General features: G+C 32.1%; 2 protein-coding genes across 2 annotated transcripts; one reads left to right on the top strand and one right to left on the bottom strand.

Annotated features, from left to right (window-relative positions):
- Positions 1 to 693: 693 nt before the first annotated feature.
- Positions 694 to 7,272, bottom strand: LOC132067996 (uncharacterized). The gene is made up of 5 exons (XM_059461448.1): positions 6,782 to 7,272; positions 5,884 to 6,438; positions 1,756 to 4,130; positions 1,340 to 1,587; positions 694 to 1,194 (listed from the first exon to the last, which is right to left on the bottom strand). Exons 1-3 carry the CDS (start codon positions 6,905 to 6,907, stop codon positions 3,957 to 3,959), a joined length of 855 nt encoding a protein of 284 aa, XP_059317431.1. The 5' UTR covers positions 6,908 to 7,272; the 3' UTR covers positions 694 to 1,194; positions 1,340 to 1,587; positions 1,756 to 3,956.
- Positions 7,273 to 16,092: 8,820 nt separating this feature from the next.
- LOC132067995 (uncharacterized) lies at positions 16,093 to 18,874 on the top strand. The gene is made up of 2 exons (XM_059461446.1): positions 16,093 to 16,273; positions 17,889 to 18,874. The coding sequence occupies exon 2, from the start codon at positions 18,059 to 18,061 to the stop codon at positions 18,851 to 18,853; it is 795 nt and encodes a 264-aa protein (XP_059317429.1). The 5' UTR covers positions 16,093 to 16,273; positions 17,889 to 18,058; the 3' UTR covers positions 18,854 to 18,874.
- Positions 18,875 to 19,832: the final 958 nt, after the last annotated feature.

The raw sequence follows: 19,832 nt of genomic DNA, 5'->3' as shown, positions 1-19,832 counted from the left end.
ATTAAAATCTAAATTGTTGAAGTCATGAACAATGTTATGCATGTAAGCATTATGCCTATGTTGAATTCTTCCTCCAGATTCTTTGTTTTTCCTTTCTTTCTTTCATTTTTCTTTCCTTGATGATTTTCAAGTTTTACTTTCCGTTTAATCACAGTAGATCTTAAATTCCATATGGTCTTACAAAATGCAGAATCCGTATTTAATCACAGTAGATCTTAAATCCCATATGGTCTTACAACATGCAGAATCAGTATGTAAAGATGGAAAAAGAAGTGTACTCAGTTTAGTTAAAATTTTCTTCCATAAAACACACAAGAAGAGACATTTTGTTGTCCCATTTCCTGATGTTCAAACACAAGCAAGAGGTTTACCCAATATGAAGCATCCTTTTAGAAGCCACTCAAAACATGTATGCCTTAAAAATGATGTTGCTCAAACTCTACAAAAAAGCCATTCAATGCTTGTCGGATCCTCCAAAATTAGTGCATTTTTTGGAGGATCCTATACGTTTGCGGCATCATTTTTGGAAAGTCCGAGTAACATAGCTTAAGGTTAGCTAAAATATGTTGGAAGTTTGCACATAAACTGCAAAAAGGGCCAGAAACAAGAAAGGCCATGATTCAAACCAATAGCACCAATAAACAACACTTTTTAAAAGTAAAAACTTGTTTGCTATTATCCAGGTTGACAATGTTAAAAGATACTATCATCAATACATAATTGATGGCAGAAACAAATGACATCTCATAATTCTAGCACAAAAGAGGAAAAGAGGATGATTCTCAAGTTGGATGATCAATGCTAGCTATTACAACTTACTATTACAAAGCAAAAGATGAATGCTTCTCCCTATGGCATGCACCAAACCTACCTTTTCCCGCTGATATTATATCCAAGAATCTAGTCAGGTCCAAACATTCAGCATCTAGTATCTTACATATAAGGTTCTAAATTAGATTATCCCCGATTACCTGTGCTGGTGGGACGCAACACGTACCTAGTGCAATTAGTCCAGGTGCGCCGCAAGCTGGCCCAGACACCCCGTCATAAATTACAGAACAAAAAAAAAGTAGATTGTGAATATGGGATATAACTTTTCTCCAAGAAGCATGATTCACCACTCTTCGCATTTATTGATAAAGTCATTCCACGTTGCTGCTGTAATGAAATCTCTAAACGCGGAGGCACTCTGTTCTTGTATCCGAAAAGCCAAGTGTGGATCAGTATTCTCATCTAAATCAAGCAACTCTTCTACATATCTTCCTTCAATTTCTTTAAACAACCAATCACTCTTGTCCTCACGCCGGATGTGATTGAGAATAACAAATGCAGCTATAACAATGTACCTCTGTGTGTGAAAAGCATATTGAGGAGCAAGTTTGAGGATTGGAAATCTTGTTTTCAGCGCATCAAAAGATTTCTAAATGGCATTTCTAAGTGATGCATGCCGTTGGTTAAATAACTCATTTGTGTTTCTAGGTAATAGATTAGCACCCCGATATTCAGGAAGATGATACCGAATTCCTGGAAATGGAGCAATAAATCCATCCATATTAACATAACCTGTATCAACAAGATAATCTTTCCCTGCAATAGGCAATTTGTTGATAAAGATCAACGAGTTGTTCGAGTATGTGTAGAAGAGAAAATGATCTAAAGTAAAGACAAACTATGTCAACATCACCCATGCTTTGGTGGATATATGGTCAATGGGTCGTGAATAATGATCAGATCAATTTTTAAGTTGTCATGTACCTTACACAACCAAGATGAAGTTGAAACCGCTATATCGAAGTACCAAAGGCGTCTGAAACAACCATCAATAAAGAATTAAGACTAAATATACAGTCAACAATAATAATTATGCCTCAATCCCGAACAAATTGGGGTCCCTTTATGGCGGCGTTGTTATATAGTACCAAAGAAATCTAAAACTCCAAAGTGATCAAATATGAAATTTATTTGGTGGAATAAAATAGTTTAATTCGGTTCTTACATATAATGAATAGTGATTGTTATGAACCAATAACTTTCAAGACACAATAAAGGATGCTTGACAGTTGACATACCAAACCAGAAACTGTCTAAATGAACAAGAAAATGAGTGAAGCAATGGAGTTATCACATAATTGCTCCATTCTAAGAAAAATTAACGCAGCTCAAGCAGACAATACATTTTTCTGTTTTTGTATAGCAATAACAAATAAGTAGGCACTCCTATCATAAGCTCTACCAATTTACCAACCACTGATGACTACAAAGCTCTAACATAGCATATTTGTACAATAACCTATTGGATGATCACCACAGCTTTCCTCGAGATAGCTTGTCCATGTAGTTTTTGTTTGATTGAGTTGCGTTTTCTTTGATCAAGTGAAGCAATCGAATCTTCCCGTGGCACAAAACGAGAATACTTGTACCGGGGGCTGAGAAACATTTGCTCAAGTACTATTGCACTTCTCATAATATAAAGAACAAATTCCATCTCTGATTCTGTTCCAGCAAATCCATTGAATGTAACTTGTTTTAGTTCAGTGTGACATGTAGGAGATAAAGGAGCCCTTCTACTTCCTCTTTCATCCTTTACTCCCCAATCTCTTGATACATGAGATCACAATGAGAATGAGATCAACACACTGCTTACAACTACGACTTATTAGTTAAGCAAAGCTAAACTGAACTAACAGTGGGCTATAAGGAATATACTCAGTTGAATGCGCCGCGGATCACATCAAATTGAAGAAAAGGTGTTTCAACTAAATCAATTTTATTAAGCGTTTGATTCAGCTACCAGTAAGGTTGGACCTTTCTGTAGTTTCTAAAGCAACGTTTAACATCTCCTGCTTATATGACAACATACAGTTTGCAAGTCTTTGCAATTGATCTTGAAGACTTTGCACTGTTCCAACTAAACTGATGTGACACTTTGTTATTGAATGTCATTTTAACGAAATTTTCAGCAACTAAAAGATTGTTTTTTTTTAATGAAGTAAGTGATATCATTAATGGCATCAGGAAGATGCAAAAATACAATAGGAAGAAAACCCAAAAGATTTGTTAGCTTCAATATAGTGCATCCTATACTATGGTTAAGGAGCTAATGAAGTCCAAAAAATGGCCAGGGGAGTTTACAGGGATCAGGGTACTCTAGCTGTACAAAAATAAAAAGACATCTAGCCTTAAGAGAGTGGTTGGAGTTGCTATTCTATCAAAACATCTACTGTTTCTTTCATTCCAAGCACACCAAAGGATACAAAAAGGGGTTAGTTTCCAGATTCTTTTGATGGATTTACCAACTTTCCCGTTATCCTAGCTCACATAGATTCTTTTGATGGATTTACCAACTTTCCTGTTATTCGAGCTCACATAGGCTTCCTTTATGCTCTCCAGGCGTTACGCAGCTCAGTCCGAAAAGAGACAAAAACATGTTCCATAAGTCTGTTGTTACTGGGCAGTGAAGTAGAAGATGTCTGGTAGATACTACATTCTGCTTGCGCGTGTAGCATCTGTTGGCTAAGTGAAGTTTTGTCCTCATCAAGTTATCTGGGGTTAGGCATACTTCATAAAGTGCTATACAATTTTACCAATCAAAAGAACTGCACTATCTACAACTTATTATAAAATTCATGCTCTTTCACATTATCAGAGTACTTCTGAAAAGACCAAGTGGATTTTACTTGTGAATAAGATATCTGTACTTAGTCAAAAATTGTGTATTTCTAGAATTTCAAGTTAGATCATTAAAACATATCGTCTTATAGTTGTGACCTCTTAACACAACATGATATTTCTATCGTCAACTTTGCATCGATGTAGCAATTCAAGTTCACCATTATCCCTAGTTTACCACTAAACAAATAGCCTCTAAGTTCAAAAACGTAAGTGCCTGTTTATGCAGAAGACCAGAAATTTCACATCCATCAGCAAAGAATATACAAATAATGAATAGAAGAAGATTATGAATATGGATAACTCACCACGAAACTCAAATATTGAAGAAGAGGACAAGTACCCAAGATTGGGGATAGTTTGACCATCTCAAACTCAAAAGAGTCATCCATGATCATAAGTATCAAGCTTAATGTCCTAAGGTTTCTGAACATCTTCGTCTCTGTTGGGAAGTAGTTCGACTGAAATGAAGAATATAATGGGGGAAAGGTCATCAAAAAGAAAATATATACTGAAAACTTTGAGAAGACAAGACAAAGTTAGATTAATACCTTATGAGGAAAACATTTGGCGGTTAAAGATTTAACTTGATCAGGTAAATCTCTTGCAAAATCACCAAATATGTATGAAAGTGAAGCGAGTCCCCCAGGAAAAAGGATTACTGATGAGTCGTGAAATTACGCGATATTCGATGCTAATTCCTTAAGTTTTTGTGACTCTTTAAGCACTTTTGTTGTTACTTTTTGTGTGTTTTATGTTGTTTTGTAGGAAAAGATGCCCGGAGAGCATAAAAGAGCAAAATGGATCAAAATGGACCAAAATGGAACAAAATAGAGCAAAACAAGCCAAGATAGCTGAAATGAACCAGAGCACCACCTGCGAATCGCAGGTACTGCATGCGAGTCGCAGGTGGTGCAGCATCTGTTGACAGAGGATGGCCAAATAGAATAAGACAATGATGCAACACATGCGACACCACATGCGACTCGCATGTGGAACCTGCGAGTCGCATCCTTTGTCGCAGATGCTGCACCTCGGCTGATTTATGAGATATTGGTGCTCTATTCAGCTTCATGTGATATAGAAGTGATCGGAAGAAACCAAGTGAAAGGAAAGTCAAAAAGAGGCCAAACTGGACATTTTTGCAAAACTGTCAAAAGTGGACAGTTTTGCAAAAACGGGACAGAACTGCAAAAAACGGGCAGAACTGCAAAAACTGAAAGTTGGGGCATATTTTGTCATTCTTTGGGACTTGGAAAAATGGGGGGAAGCTACAAAAGAGAGGCTAGGGCAAAACATTATCATCTTTGGTCATTTTGCAAGTTTTGGAGGCTAGGTTTCTCTACACTTTGGAGGAGAAGATTGGAAGAACTTCAATGAGATATTTCTTAATCCTTTCTTCAATTCCTTGTTTTGTGTTGTATATCTAAGTGTGTAGTATTTACTTTCTTCACTTGAATCTTGTTTATGGAAATATTCTATGATTAAAGTGTTGGATTGAAACTCTTGTTGTGCTTATGTATTGAATGATTCTTATTGCTATTGAAGTGGGTCTTTGTTGATTTAATTAATCTCGTTCTTGAATGTTTCCAAAGGGATTAGCTAACCCTAGGACTCACCCATTTACTTAGATTGAGCTTGGAAGAGGAAATCTAGGTTGGGAAAGATTGATTAACAAGAATTTGGGTCATTAAATCCATCTAATAACTTGAGCTCGGAAGAGGATAGTTACTTGAGGTTAAATTGATTGTCTTAATATCACACTCTAAGGCTTGAAAAGCTTAGAGTGAAATTCATTGATTTGGTTGGAAAACTTTCAATGAGATTTTAGAAATCATTATCTATTAACATAAACCCGCTCTTAGTTGTGATATCATAAAATACATTGGATCGTTACTTGAGTGTAATTTCCTTGTATCCGAACTTGTGGCCATTGATCATTTTATCGCTTTCTAGGTTAGTTTATATTTTTGCATTAGTCATAATCTTTCTCAAAAACCCAAAATATTATCCATCGTTTGGCTTTAGCTTAGTTAGTGAAAATTTCATACTTTTCTTAATCGCCTATATATTGTTCTCTGTGGGATTCGACCCCGACTCATAGTTGGGTAAATATATTGCATACGACCGCGTACACTTTCTCTTTGAGGAGTGTATTTGGACGTTATCAATTACATTTTCCAGCATGGGAACAAATGAGAATAAGAATCTTACATTGTTGTAATTATTCATAGTAAACTCAAGCGTATGAAGATCTGCAGCATGAAGATCAATCTCTTTCACTCCGTCACAATCCCAAATAACAATACTTGTTACTGTACTAGTGAGTCGTAGCTTATAAGGAAGTCTACAATTCTCAATAATTAACTGCTTAAGTTTCGAACATGAGGACAGAATACCCTCTAGATGTCCGCTTGCTAACAGAACACCATTCAAAACAAGGGTCGTGAGGGAATTAAAACGGATGTTGGGACTTGATAGCACAATGCAATTGGACAAAGTCAATTGTTTCAATGAGGATGCTTGAGAGAGAATCTCAACAGAAAATTTAAAGAACTTGCTGAAGTCTTTGATGGGGTAAGAAATGGGGTAAGAAACAAAGCGAGAAAATGAGAGGTCTAATCTTTCAACGCCTAGGTAAAATATATATTTCCACTTTGTCGATAAAATGGTCGTCCTAGCAGCCTCACATACTGTCAGATTTGCAAGAATGGAAAACAAAACATCATCTGGTAGCTGACTGAAATAATCCTCCTTTGCATCATCAACCTAAAGCACCAACAAAAATCTTCTTTAACAACAACATTTATATATTATAGTTACAGCTTGTTTGGATGGTTTAGCTACCCCTATTGCGTTGTATTGTATTGTTACTTTAAATATAATATTTATTTTAATTGTTACTTAAATTTTATTATATCGTATTGTTAAATCTATCATTATTTAACGACGAAAAGTTCCTTTTTTTCATAAGAACGAATTTTTTTCTTTATAATATTGTAAGTATACAATCTATCAAGATGTTGGATACCCCAAAATAATATAGTACAATATGAAACTATACGTAACAACCATCCAAACAAGCTGTTAAAAAGTATGAATTCGCACATACCTCTGCTGCCTCTTGTTGGCCTCTACTTATTGTTGGTCTTTTCCTGTAGTAATAATTTATCCAAAGGGCCACTCCTCCCAGCGCCAGCAATGGCAAAACCACTTCAAAAGAACGAACTTTTTCCATTATTGAATTAGGGGGTAGCTTGTTAGGGTTATGGAGGGATTAATAATACATGGATTAATTATCTATTTGTCTATATATATATCTATTTATATTATTTTAAAAGCATGAATATAAATGTTGATTGATCAAAATATTCTTTAAATACTGAACGACTATTATATCCTTAAATTTTTTATCCCTAAAAAATAGTACACTACGAATTTGGCTAAAATATTGACTAACGTTAATTTGTTTGGACTTCTAATACCTATACCTATTCGCTTTGGCTTTCTATTCGGAAAACAATATTTATACAATTTGATTCTTTCTCAAAGAGCACTAACTTCATCATTCAAAAGGGTTAGGAATTTTGAGCATGGCTTCTAATTTCAATCAAGTTTCAATATATTTCGGATATTATCTCCTGCATATTGTTTAAGTTCCAAATTATACCAATTCCGTATGGTTTTGCGTCTTATTGATTTTTTTAATAATAGGTTAACCTACACCTGCAGGCACTGTGCTTTCTAAAGGTAATTATTTTCCTCGATGTGGTAGTTGAAGATGAACGTGAATTTCTTTACTTTGAAATTGGGTCGGATAGTGGGTAAAAGAAATTGAGGCGGGTCTTTTTATTTCTGAGTTGACAAATGTCATTCCATTAAAAATAATGGTAAATCAATGCCAAAGTATAAGGGGAGGAATATATTTAGACTGAAAGTATAAAGGAAGGGGTACATTTGAATCAAAAGTATTACAATGAGTATATTTAAAAATAATGGTAAATCAGTGACGAGAGTCTAAGCTAGCATTTGGCATAGATTCCCAAAAATAATTTGAAAATTTTAATTTGGATGAAGTTTTCATATTTTGAAAATGTGTTTTGGCCATAATTTTTCAAAAGATAATTCATTTTTTTTAAGAAAAACATGAAACATGACTTATACCTATAAGTTCTAAAATTATTAAGAATACCCAATCATATCAAACAAACATACTTGCTAAACCCAAATTATTCCTATGTGTTTTAATTTTGTTGTTGAATTTGGTTTCTGTACTCTTATTTTACTAATTTTCTTGTTGAATACATCTCAATTTTTGTAATTTTGGGGTTGAATAGTATTGTTTTCTGCATTTCAATTTATGCAAATGTGAGATGTCTTTGGATATGGATCGGAACTCGATACTTAGTTATTGGACATTACAAGCAGTGACATAATTTTTGGGATTAAAACAATAGTGACTGCGTCGGACTTAGGAGATAGCTTCAACTTATCTTTTGATGTAATCTTGATTAATGGGGGAAATATGGTAGATACAGATTAGTTGGGTCATAAATAGACGGAGACTTTTTATAAAATACAAAAGTTTGGGGTAATTTTTTAATTTTTTTAAAAGGCCAAAATATAGATCTTGGTCCAAAAATAGGTTGGAGACATAATTTGGAATGATCAAAGGATAACTGATCATTTGAAACTCTAAACTCAACACACTATCAAATAAATTGGGATGGAGAAAATAGTAAAAGTAGGTGAATAAAAAAATGAAAGGAGCCAAAAATAGAAAATTTATTTTTCATCAGACATATAGTGAATTAGTGATATAGACACGCTTCGAAAACTTTATGACAAAAAAATGAAAGGAGCCAAAATTTTCTTATTTGGAAACTGATTCACAAATACACTCCTTTCAAATTTTAGTCATAAGTCAATTCCTCAAACTCAAACTATTTCTCGCATTCGTTTATTAATTTTTGTGTAAACTTTGAATCAAAACTTAAACAATCTTTTCTTTACGGGAAGTTGAAATTGTAGAGAGATCTATGCCTGTCAAAACTAAGAATTTGTTTTCTTATTTCTTGACAATATATTTAATAGTCAATACATATAATTTTCAATTTAAATTCGGACGTTATTTTTCCCCCTTAAAATCACTGTAAAAATGTTATACAAAGGTACTACAAATCGCGTTTTCATCGTTCAAACCATATATAAATTGTTTGAAAAGTCATAATCAAAAGAATACTATAAATTGAACGTAAAATAGAATAGAAAAAGTAGTACAACCTTTCTGTAAATATGAATCGATAAATATCTACTCTTGTTTGTGCATTACACAACTTTTATTATATGTATTATTTTGTTGTAGTTACTGTTCTCTTTTCTGGAGGCTTTGATATGTTTTTTTTAATAGTTCCTTGTCGTGATTGCTTCACTTCCATTATTTTCTATTTCATCGATCTGCTTTTATATGCTTGTCCTTGAGTCGATGGTATATCGAAAACAGTCTCTCTACCTCCCAAAGTGAGATAAGGTGTGCATATACCCTTCCCAAATTCCACTTGTAGGATTACACTGGGTATGTTGTTGTTGGCGGTGGTGGTGTTATGTTGAGAACTAAGAAAAAGCATGACGAATAAGATTAGTGAAAAAGAGATCAAAATTATAAAAAGTAGACAACGGCCTTTAGCACATCAGAGAGTCATAGTTGTAGTTTGAGGGGTATCCTTCAGCTAAAAACGAATGTTGAGGATATTGCTAGATCAAAAGATGGAAGTAGGGGATTCTCGAGCCAAAAATAAAGATTCGGGATATTTTTAGACCAAAAGGTGGAAAAAGGGCATTTTAAAGCATTTTTTATGCATTAGGGGTATTTTTGGCCCTTTACCGAAAAATAAGAAATTTCCACTTACTCACTCATAGGCGGATAGGGTTCAAACCTTTAAGGTTTTCTGCGTTAAACCTTTGACATTCTTAAAGTTATAGGTTCATATCTACTATTTATTATAAATTTAATAAACTTTTACAAATATATTAATGCTTCGTCTAGAAAGTATGGTTCAGATGAATCCCGTAACATCAAGCTACATCCGCCCCCACTCACTTGCACCAAAAATGGCATTCTTTTTTTAACGAACTAAAATGAAAAATGTATCACATAAATTGAGATATAGGAAGTATATAAAAATATATACTCTTCCGTGGTAACAACAACAACAACAACAATAATAATAATAATAATAATAATAATAATAATGAAAGATAGTAGTATTGCATGGAGGAGAACCAAAAGGTGCTTAATGGGCAGGGTCGTAGGGTGTATAGTTGACTAGATGGCCTATGCCCGTGCGCACTTTGGATTATAGTGTATCTATGTGTATGTAGTTGTGTTTGGATAGTGATAATATATATATATATATATATACTATGTTCAAAACACGATTAATATAATATTGTAGTTTGTGCTCCGTATCTAAAACTTTATTATATTCGTATTTGCTATGAATACAAAGTCGGGAGAAATTTATTAATACTTTTTAAAAGAGAAGACTTGTTTAAAAGGAAACTATTTTCCTCTCTTTGAGATAGAACAATAGCAATATTTAAGCATCAGTTGATACTTTCAATTTTAGTTCGATTAATTTGAAAGTGTAAAATACTTATTATTTTTTATCAAATTTTGATTTGGATAATTCTAATTCAAATTCAAATTATTAAATTAATTTTACATGTTTAAAACGAAACAAAATAGAAATTGATTTTCTATTTAAACGAAGAAATACTATTTTTTAATTTTTGGTAAATATTCTCGGTTTAGATCATTTTACTTGTCATGTTGTCTTTTGCATAGTTTTTTAAGGAAACGTGAATTAGAATTATAATTTGACTAATTTACCTTATGCATTATTTGATCTCCATTTGATATTAATCTCTTTTCACATTTATTAGAGTAATAATAAAAATGAAAAAGTAATTAAATTATATCTTATTTTAAAATATAAATATTTGAAGTATATTTATTTTAGTAAACATAACAAATAAATGACATGGCGCAATAGCAAATACGGCAATTAAATAACTAGATTAGATCTCAGGCTAATATAAGAAAATAAAGGAAATTGTATGTATTTGCCTACTTAACCTTTTGAAGAAAAATAATAATATGGGATCCATGTTTTTTGCTGTGTAATAATTTCATTTGCTCTCACTAATGAGTTGATACACATGTGGCAATGAATTCACTATTATTGACTTGATGGGGATACTTTGGGAATTACATGAATATTGTTTGATTTTTTAATATATGGGGTGCACGTTTTTTTTTTTTTTTTTTGACATTGTTTATTTTTTAATATGGGGTTCACTTTTTTTTTTTCATGAGTTTCGAGAGGGTGGGGTCCACTTTTTTTCTTTTTTTTTTTTAATATTGCTTGACGTTTTTAGTATGGGGTCCACCTTATTTTTTTTATTTTTTTTTAAGAGTGACTGACGATGAAGCATGGGTAAATCGATGCTTCTATATAGTAGAAAAATAGAAATATAATAAAGTATTTCTATCTACTTTTTAGAAGAGTTGGTAATATAAAATATAAAATGTCATTTTTTTGCCCTTAAATAAAAAAGTGGAACCAAAGGACGGATGACGATCTTAGTTATAAACCGGCTCTTCTATATAGTAGTAAAGTAATATATACATATATATATATATATATATATATATCATGTTCAAAACATGATTAATATAACATTATAGTTTGTGCTCCGTATCCAAAACTTTATTATATTAGCGTTTGTCACGAATATAAAGTTGACAAAAATTTATTAATACTTTTTAAAAGAGAAGACTTATTTAAAAGGAAATTATTTTCGTCTTTTTGCGATAAAACAATAGCAATATTTAAGCATCAGTTGATACTTTGAATTTTAATTCGATTAATTTAAAAGTATAAAATATTCTATTGTTAATGTATGTAGATTGGCCCTAAACAATACCTATTATTTTTTATCAAATTTTGATTTGGTTAATTCTAATTCAAATTATTATATTAATTTTACATGTTTAAAATGAAACAAAGTAGAAATTTGATTTTCTATTTAAATAAAGAATTACTATTTTTTAATTTTTGGTAAATACTTTTGGTTTAGTTCATTTTACTTGTCATGTTGTCTTTTGCATGATTTTTTAAGGAAACGTCAATTAGAATTATAATTTCACTAATTTACCTTATTAATTATTGGATCTCCATTTAATATTATTTTTCTTTTATGACATTAATCTCTTTTCACATTTATTAGAGTAAGGAAAAAAATGAAAAAGTAATTAAATTCTATCTTATTTTAAAATATAAGTATTTTAAGTATATCTATTTTAGTAAACATAACAAATAAATAACATGACGGAATAGCAAATATAACATTTCAATATCTAAATTACATCTCATGCTAATATAAAAAAAGAAAGAAAATTGTATTCTTTGGCTACTTAACCTTTTGAAGAAAAACAATAATATGAGGTTCATGTTTTTTGCTGTATAATAATTTCATTTGCTCCCACTAATGGGTTGATACGCATGTGGCAATGAATCCATCATTATTGATTTAATGAGATACTTTGAAAATTACATGAATATTGTTTGATTTTTTAATATGGGATGTACTTTTTTTTTACATTGGCTAGTTTTGACTTAACACCATAAATGAGAGACAAAAAAGCAGTCTTTTTTGCGAAAAATGCAATCTTTAAGCTCTTTTGGTTGTTGGAACTGCAGAAAGATAAGTGGGGCTCAAAAACCAAGAAAAAATGTGAGGATGAGAAAATAGAAGAGGGGTTTAAGAAGAAAGAGTTGTATAGAATGATATAGAAGAACCATTATTCAGATTTCAAAGACTTTGATTTTTATTTTGGGATAAGGCACTATTACCCCTCTCGAACTATACCCTGAATTTGCTTTACGACACACCTTACCTTTCCCGCCCTATTACCCCCTAAACTTATTTAAAACGGAATAATTACCCCCTAAACGCTGACAAGAAAGAGAGCGTGTGTTTCACTCTCTTTGAGAGAGTGAGAAACATAAAAAAGGAAAACTTAATTTTTTTTCCTTAAAAATCCGCATTTTTTTAAAAATTTGAAAATAAATCTAGTCTTCCACATTTAGTTTTAAAAAACGGGTTTTCCACATGTTAAGAAAATAATTAATTTTTTCAAAATTTTATAAAAATTCAATTTTTTTCACATTTTGGTAAGAAAAACATTTTTCCGGATTTTATTTGAAAAATAAAAGTGTCCTAAGAAAATGAAATCAAGATTTTTAAGACATTTTAAAAAATAATCAAGTTTTCCATATTTTTAACAAATCCATTTTTCCATATTTAAAAAAAAAATCATTTTTCAGTTTTTTTTTCTTTTTCAAAAACGGGTTTTAAAAAAAAACAAATTTTCAATTTTTTTTTTTTAAAAAGGGTTTTAAAAATCCTTTTTTTAAAAAGAAAATCCAGCTTTTTAATCAATGTTTTCAGTTTTTTTTTTTTAAATGGGTTTTAAAAAAAACAAATTTTCAAATTAAAAAAAAAACGACGGTTTTAAAACTCATTTTTTTAAATGAAAATTCAGCTTTTTTATTTTTATTTTTAAAAAAATTGACACGTAAGTTGAAAAATTAAAAAAAAAGAAAACAAATAAATACACATGCAAGGTAATGAGAGCGTATGTCACTCTCCCATATGAGACCTCGGGCACGCATTTAGGGGGTAATTATTCCGTTTTAAATAAGTTTGGGGGGTAATAGACCCTGAAAGGTAAGGCGCGTACAGTAGAAATTGGTATAGTTCAGAATTGCCTTATCCCTTTTATTTTATTTGTCTTGTGTGTCGGCAGCTATGAATGGGGAAATGGAAAATGTAAGAGTAAAAGGAAGGAGGAGGAGGAGTATAATATGGATATTTAAGGTGTTTTTTTGATGAAGAATGGACCAGAGATCTGAACTGCTTGTTTGTTTTTGTTTTTCTGTATGTGATGTCTAGGGGTTGATGTTCTTGACTTTAGTTTATTAAGATTTGTAAAGGTCCAATACCCTGTAAGATACCACATCACTCTAAACCTCATAGATGTAAATATTTTTTCTTTTTGTAAGTGATTAAATTTGACTTATTTTGACTTTTATTTTTGTTTGATGTGTTAATAATTGTAAGTGATTAAATTTGACTTATTTTGACTTTTATTTTTGTTTGACGTGTTAATAGTTTGACTTGAGGTTAAATGGAATGATGAGGATTTATACTCTGTTTGGTTAAATTTTTGAGAGAAAATAAGTATTTTGGAGAAGTAGCAGAATCTATTATTTAAAAGTTAAAAAAAAAAAAAAACTTTAAGCACTTCTTTGAAAAATACTTTTTTGAAAAAATAAACTTAGAAATACTTTTTAAAAGTTTGACCAAACACTAATAGATACTTAAAAATATTTTTTTAATTAATTGACTCAACACAAACTGCTCCTTGCTAAAAGTGCTTTTAAAAAAATATTCTTCAAAATAAGTTAATATTAGAACTTTAACCAAATAGGCTATTATATAGCCAATTTCAACTTATTTGAGATTGAGTTGTCATTATTGTTGATTTGCAACGGATTAAATTTGACCTTGTATTGTGCAAAATTGACAAACTTTACTTTTCATTAGGCTTCTGGTCTAATTTTGCTTCCGTCTTAAAAAATAATCTCATTTTTGTCTTTTTTCTAAGGTCTAATCAGAGTTTTGTGTGTTTAGTATTCTGAGAAAAATAGTGATAATTTATGTCCCCACCTTATACTGGAATCCGAATGGGCAACAAAAGCCTTGTGTAGCGAATTTTCTGAAGTGAGGGCTATTTTTTAAAAAACTTATTAAGCGAGGCCAAAAAATCAAGACCACTCCTTATGGACGCTGTTTGTGAACTTAACGTAAAGTATTGGGAAATCTACGTGGCATAGCTAACTATTACTCCCTCCGTCTCATAATAAGCATCACTTTAGCCTAAAAAAATTGTCCCATAATAAGTGTCACCTTAGGATACCAATGCATGTATTGACTAGTTTTTTCCATCTTTACCCTTAAACAAAAAATGACAAATTTCTTTATTCGGCCAAGAGTTGAATTCACAATGTCAAATTCTGGGTTTCACGTGAAAATGAAATTTTCTAAATCTAGCTCTAAATTCTCATTTTACCCGTAATAAATTTCTTTGGCTTGTTTTAATCTACAAAATTCAAAAGTCTTTTTCTTTCTTTCTTAAATTTTGTTCTCAGTCAAACACTATCGTACAAATTGGATGCATGAATTATTATTTACCGATATGTTATGTTAAATTTGTATTGTTAATCGCGATTTTACAATTTGAAAAATAATTTAAATATTATCCGAATAATAAAATATCAATTTTGATTATACTAGAATTCTTCTTCTCTCTCTCTCTTTTCGTCCTTCAAATTCTCTTTCTTGTCGCCGGAGATTCAATCGGAAAATTAACCGACCGTTTATGGATTTCCGGAGATTCCTTTCATCATCCACCGCTGTTTACTGCAACTATTTTTCTTAAATTAACTTAGTTAAGGTTTGATTATTTACTCTTTAGGTGTCCAACTCCAAGGGAAACAATAATAAAAGGGAGAATAACACTAAAATTTTAATTTTAATTCTTTATAATAAATGACTAAGTTTGAAATGTGGATCTTTTATCCAATTACTCGTGTATATTTATAAATTTACATTAATTATTAATCGTTTCGTCACTTAATTTCTCACATGTTATATTAAGTTTATATTGTTATTCCATAATTATATTGACATTAATATAGTTCTAAAAGTAGTTCAAACACAACATACATTTTACACAAATGGACTAAAAGCATAACTTTTGATTAATTGAAGTTCAAATGTGCTTCGTCATATATAACAGGGATCAAAATTAGAATATCCTTATAATTTCGGGACCAAAAATGCAACTCTCTTCGTTTCAATTTATATGACACTTTTTTTTTAGGCAGTCCAAAAAAGAACACACTTCTCTATGTCTAACAACAATTTAACTCTAAAATTCTCATTTTACCCCTAATAAAAATATTTTTAGCCCACAAAAGCTACTTTGACTTATTTTAGATCATAAGATTCAAAAGTCTTTCTCTTTCTTTCTTAAATTTTATGCTCAGTCACATACCCTAGTATAAATCGCGATGAAGAGAGTATTATATTTGACGGTAATATAGTTCTTAAAAAAAATTAAATTTTACATATTTCTTACCTAGAGGGACCAAAAGCACGAATTTCAATTGATTTAAGGTTAAATATGCTTAATATCATACTAACATCATAATTTACCAAATAACGACCAAAAATGCTAGTACTATATATTATCCGAATAATAAATTATCAATTTGATTATATTCTTCTTCGTCTCTCTCCTCTCCTATTTTCTTCTCGCCGGAGATTCAATCGGAAAATTAACAAACCGTTTATGGATTGCCGGAGATTCCTTTCATCCGCCGTTAACAACCGATCTCCGATTTCTTTATTCACTCCTTGGATACGATATCTCCGGTTCAGTTTTTCCTGATTTTTTCGTATTCCTAAGAAGGTATATTGACTAGTTTATCATGCTTATATATGCTTACTGCAACTATTTTTCTTAAATTAAATTAGTTAAAGGTTGGATTATTTACTCTTTAGGTTTAATAGCCCTGCGTACGACAGCAAGGGATTTGCCTTCTGGGTCGAACTCGTCGCACGGGGCTTGACTAGTGCGGTTTACCTCTCCTGTGTGATTTGAGAGCTATTGCACAGGAGCTAGGTTTACCTCATGTCATCAACAAACTGTTTAGGTTTAATAACATTTTTAGTCCCTCAATTATTGATATAGTCTAACTTTGATCTTGTGATATCTGACTAAGCACATTTAACCTTTTAATTGAAGGTATATTGACTAGTTAACCACCCTTGGTTCATGCTTATATATGTTTACTGCAACTATTTTTCTTAAATTAAATTAGCTAAAGGTTGGAGTTGGACTGTTTAGTCCCTCAATTATTGATAAACTCTAATTTTGATCTTGTGATATCTGACTAAGTATGTTTAGCCTTCAATTAATTGAAGGTATATTGACTAGTTTACCCTTCATTCTTGCTTATATATGTTTTTTTTCCTAAACTATTAGCTAAAGGTTGGATTATTTACTGCTTTATCAAAACAACAATAGAAAGATTGGAGTTTTGCTGTTTCTTAATGGTATATAGGTTTTGTAAGTTGTAAAAAATTAGTATTAATTTAGTGAAGATGATTATTGTTGGCCATTGATCTTTGTGGCTTTTCTTAAATTTTAGCTGAAGGGTGGATTTTTACTGCTAAAAAAATGGTTGGATTTTTACAGCTTTTGAGTGATACAAAGGTTTTGAAGTTGTTAAAAATTATACTCCCTAATGTTACTAAAGGTGGATTATTGTAGGACGTTAAGGTTTCGAACAGGATTATATCTTAGTTATAGTTGTCCTAAAATTTAGCTAAAGATTGGACTTTTACTAATTTTATCTCCAACCCCCAAAAAAGAGAACCAGACAAGGCTGAATATTTTACTGCTGCCAAGGTTTCAAAGTAGTGAAAAAAAAATACTGAAGTTGATTATTGTAGGATGTTAAGATTTCTAACAGGAATATATGTTAGTTGTAGTTTTCCTAAATTTTTAGCTAAAGGTTAGATTTTGCTGCTTCTTAATGCTGCAAAGGTTCTGAAAATATAGAAAGCCAATGTTTTTGCTGAGGTGATTGTTGTAGGAGATAAGCTTTATAAAGATGATTGGTTTTAACTTCTATGTATAAGTGCAAAGGTAAATACTGTACTGCTTTAAACTGAAATATTTGATCTTCAAGTATGGTTGTAGAACTTAGAGAACCAAAATAAAGTCTTAATGGGATTGAAGATCTAGAATTAATTTGTATAAAGATCGACTGACAAAAGGTCGTAAGGGGAAGATTATGTTGGCAACCTATGCTTGTGGCCTTGTGGGTTGTGCAGGCTATTTGTTAAATTGGTCGAGGTGCGCATAAGCTAGCTGTTAAACCATAGAATTAAAAAGGAAAAAAATGTAGACCGAGTCTAGAATGAATTTGGACCCTTCAAAGTTAAACAATAATTTTTAACCAGCCTTATATTCTTGTATTAGCTTTTGTTTGTAATTTAAGTTTTAATTTTCTCTGCAGTTTAAACTCTTTCAGTAAAGCTGTCATTTTTTTCCCAAAACCTGGAGGCGAAATTTAAGCTTGAATTAAGGAGAAGTGGTGGTGTGGCGCTTAAAATGATTTAAGTGCTTTTTATGTCAACTTAAAAATGGCTGCTTCTACTGAGTGTGACAAGCCCTCTACATAAGAAAATGTCTGGGAGGAAGGCTAAGACTTCTGGTTGGGCTGCATTTGACCTTAATGAGAGACTGAAGCAACAAGATCGTGAGCCAGAGCCTGAAAGAGAAACCTTCCCTCACTTATCCGTTCCTGCTACTTCATTAAGTGGTCCATCTCAAAGCATTGGAGCAATGTTAGAGAAGCCTTTTTCATCCGTGCTGGTACCATCTGTAAGTTTTCCGTCTTTAATGGCTTATAAAGGGTCTGATGCAAATCTTATACAAGTTGGCAATTCTCGTCTCAGCCAGAGTGATGGCTTTACCAAAGAAAGAGATTTTTTTGAGGTGTGTCAAAAGCTCAAGGAATTCCATCCATGGGCTGATGACACCTTGATTGCGGATGTCATGGCTGGTGTAAATGATTTCAGTACGGCCTTAACATTGTTGGAAGCAATGGTATCTCCTGATAATGGATTTGATATTGACAAATTCTTGACTCCAAAAGAAGCAGATACTCCCTCCATGCAAAAGCTTAAAGAAGTAGACACGGATACTAAAGGAGTGAAGTCTAGTAATAGGGATTCTTTTACGACTACTAGTAAATTTGCTGCTACAGACAGCGTGAATCTAGACGAATTGAGCGATGCACTTGCTAAGTGTCTTCAGAGCAACAGTCGAGAACTAATAAGCAACTGTGTTTCTCATGAGAACAAACTTCATTTTGATGGAGCAGTGGGGAGTATGACATTTGTACCGGTTGAGCCTGAGTGGGAAGAGGATGATATTTACTCGATCCATCGCAAGGACGCGATGAAGATGACAAGGTAGGTTTTACTTGCACTTGTCTATAAGTGTTATCAAAGGCGCGCTTAAGCCTGAAGCGAGGCTCAAAACATGTTGAGCGCTTCGCCTCGCTTTATGTGCGCTGATGTCATCATCAAGGCTCTAAGACATACTTTTCCTTGCCAATGAGCCTCTTGGAGAGGTGACACTAGATGATTGATATTTCACTTTATCGTAATATTTTTACAATTTCTTTGTCCATATATTTGTTATTCATGCTTATTATTATCAATCTTGGACTAAACATATATATATTTGTATCTTTTTTTCATTAAAGCCCACGCTTTATTTGCGCTTTGCGCTTAAAGCCAACTGACCTTAGAGCTTTTTTGCGCTTTTCGCTTTTGATAACACTGTTGTCTATAGGCGTTTACCTTTTGAATGATAATATGAATGAATGACCATTTCTTTGCTTCCGTGCTTTTTATTTCATTTAAGATTGCAAAGATAGTTTATACTGAAGACAAGGACAAAATATACTAGCAAAGGGTCAAGCATTGGCTGGGTTTTGTTCAGGCCAGTAACTTGATTGAGAAACCAAAACCATTATGATTTTCACCAAATGATTAACCCTGATTCTAGTTATTGAAAATTTGAATCATGCACCAATTTGAGGACTCAAAAAGAGATGAGATGACATTCGTGATAGGAAAAACAATTCCAAGACCCTTTCCATCTACCCCCTCCTTTCTTTTACCGATAATGGGTATTAACTCCTTTTTAGAAGTAAATAGAGAAGCAAGTGGAAAGATGGGATGCAGACAATTTACAGCTAAAGCATAAGGATAGGGCACGGTCTAACTCCCCCACTAATTAAATTTCAAAGATCTCGTTCATCTATTGGTGCAGATACTTATTGGGTAATATATGTAAAATTCCACAGGGGTAACAATGGTCCTATTTATCGGGGCAGCTAAGACTGGAATTATTGTTTTTTATGAAAGGGTGTTTATATCTTTTATTT

The sequence above is a fragment of the Lycium ferocissimum genome, chromosome 8 (assembly GCF_029784015.1).
Source record: "Lycium ferocissimum isolate CSIRO_LF1 chromosome 8, AGI_CSIRO_Lferr_CH_V1, whole genome shotgun sequence".
Taxonomy (NCBI): Eukaryota; Viridiplantae; Streptophyta; class Magnoliopsida; order Solanales; family Solanaceae; genus Lycium; species Lycium ferocissimum.
Note: the sequence above shows the minus strand (reverse complement) of the source record. Positions and strands in the feature narration are given on the sequence as shown.

Coding starts and splice junctions, on each gene's coding strand:
- LOC132067996 (XM_059461448.1), bottom strand. CDS start 6,907: ATGGAAAAAGTTCGTTCTTTTGAAGTGGTTTTGCCATTGCTGGCGCTG. Junction 6,439..6,781: donor GCCAACAAGAGGCAGCAGAG/GTATGTGCGAAT, acceptor TTGGTGCTTTAG/GTTGATGATGCAAAGGAGGA. Junction 4,131..5,883: donor CTATGAATAATTACAACAAT/GTAAGATTCTTA, acceptor TCTTCATTTCAG/TCGAACTACTTCCCAACAGA.
- LOC132067995 (XM_059461446.1), top strand. CDS start 18,059: ATGTCTGGGAGGAAGGCTAAGACTTCTGGTTGGGCTGCATTTGACCTT.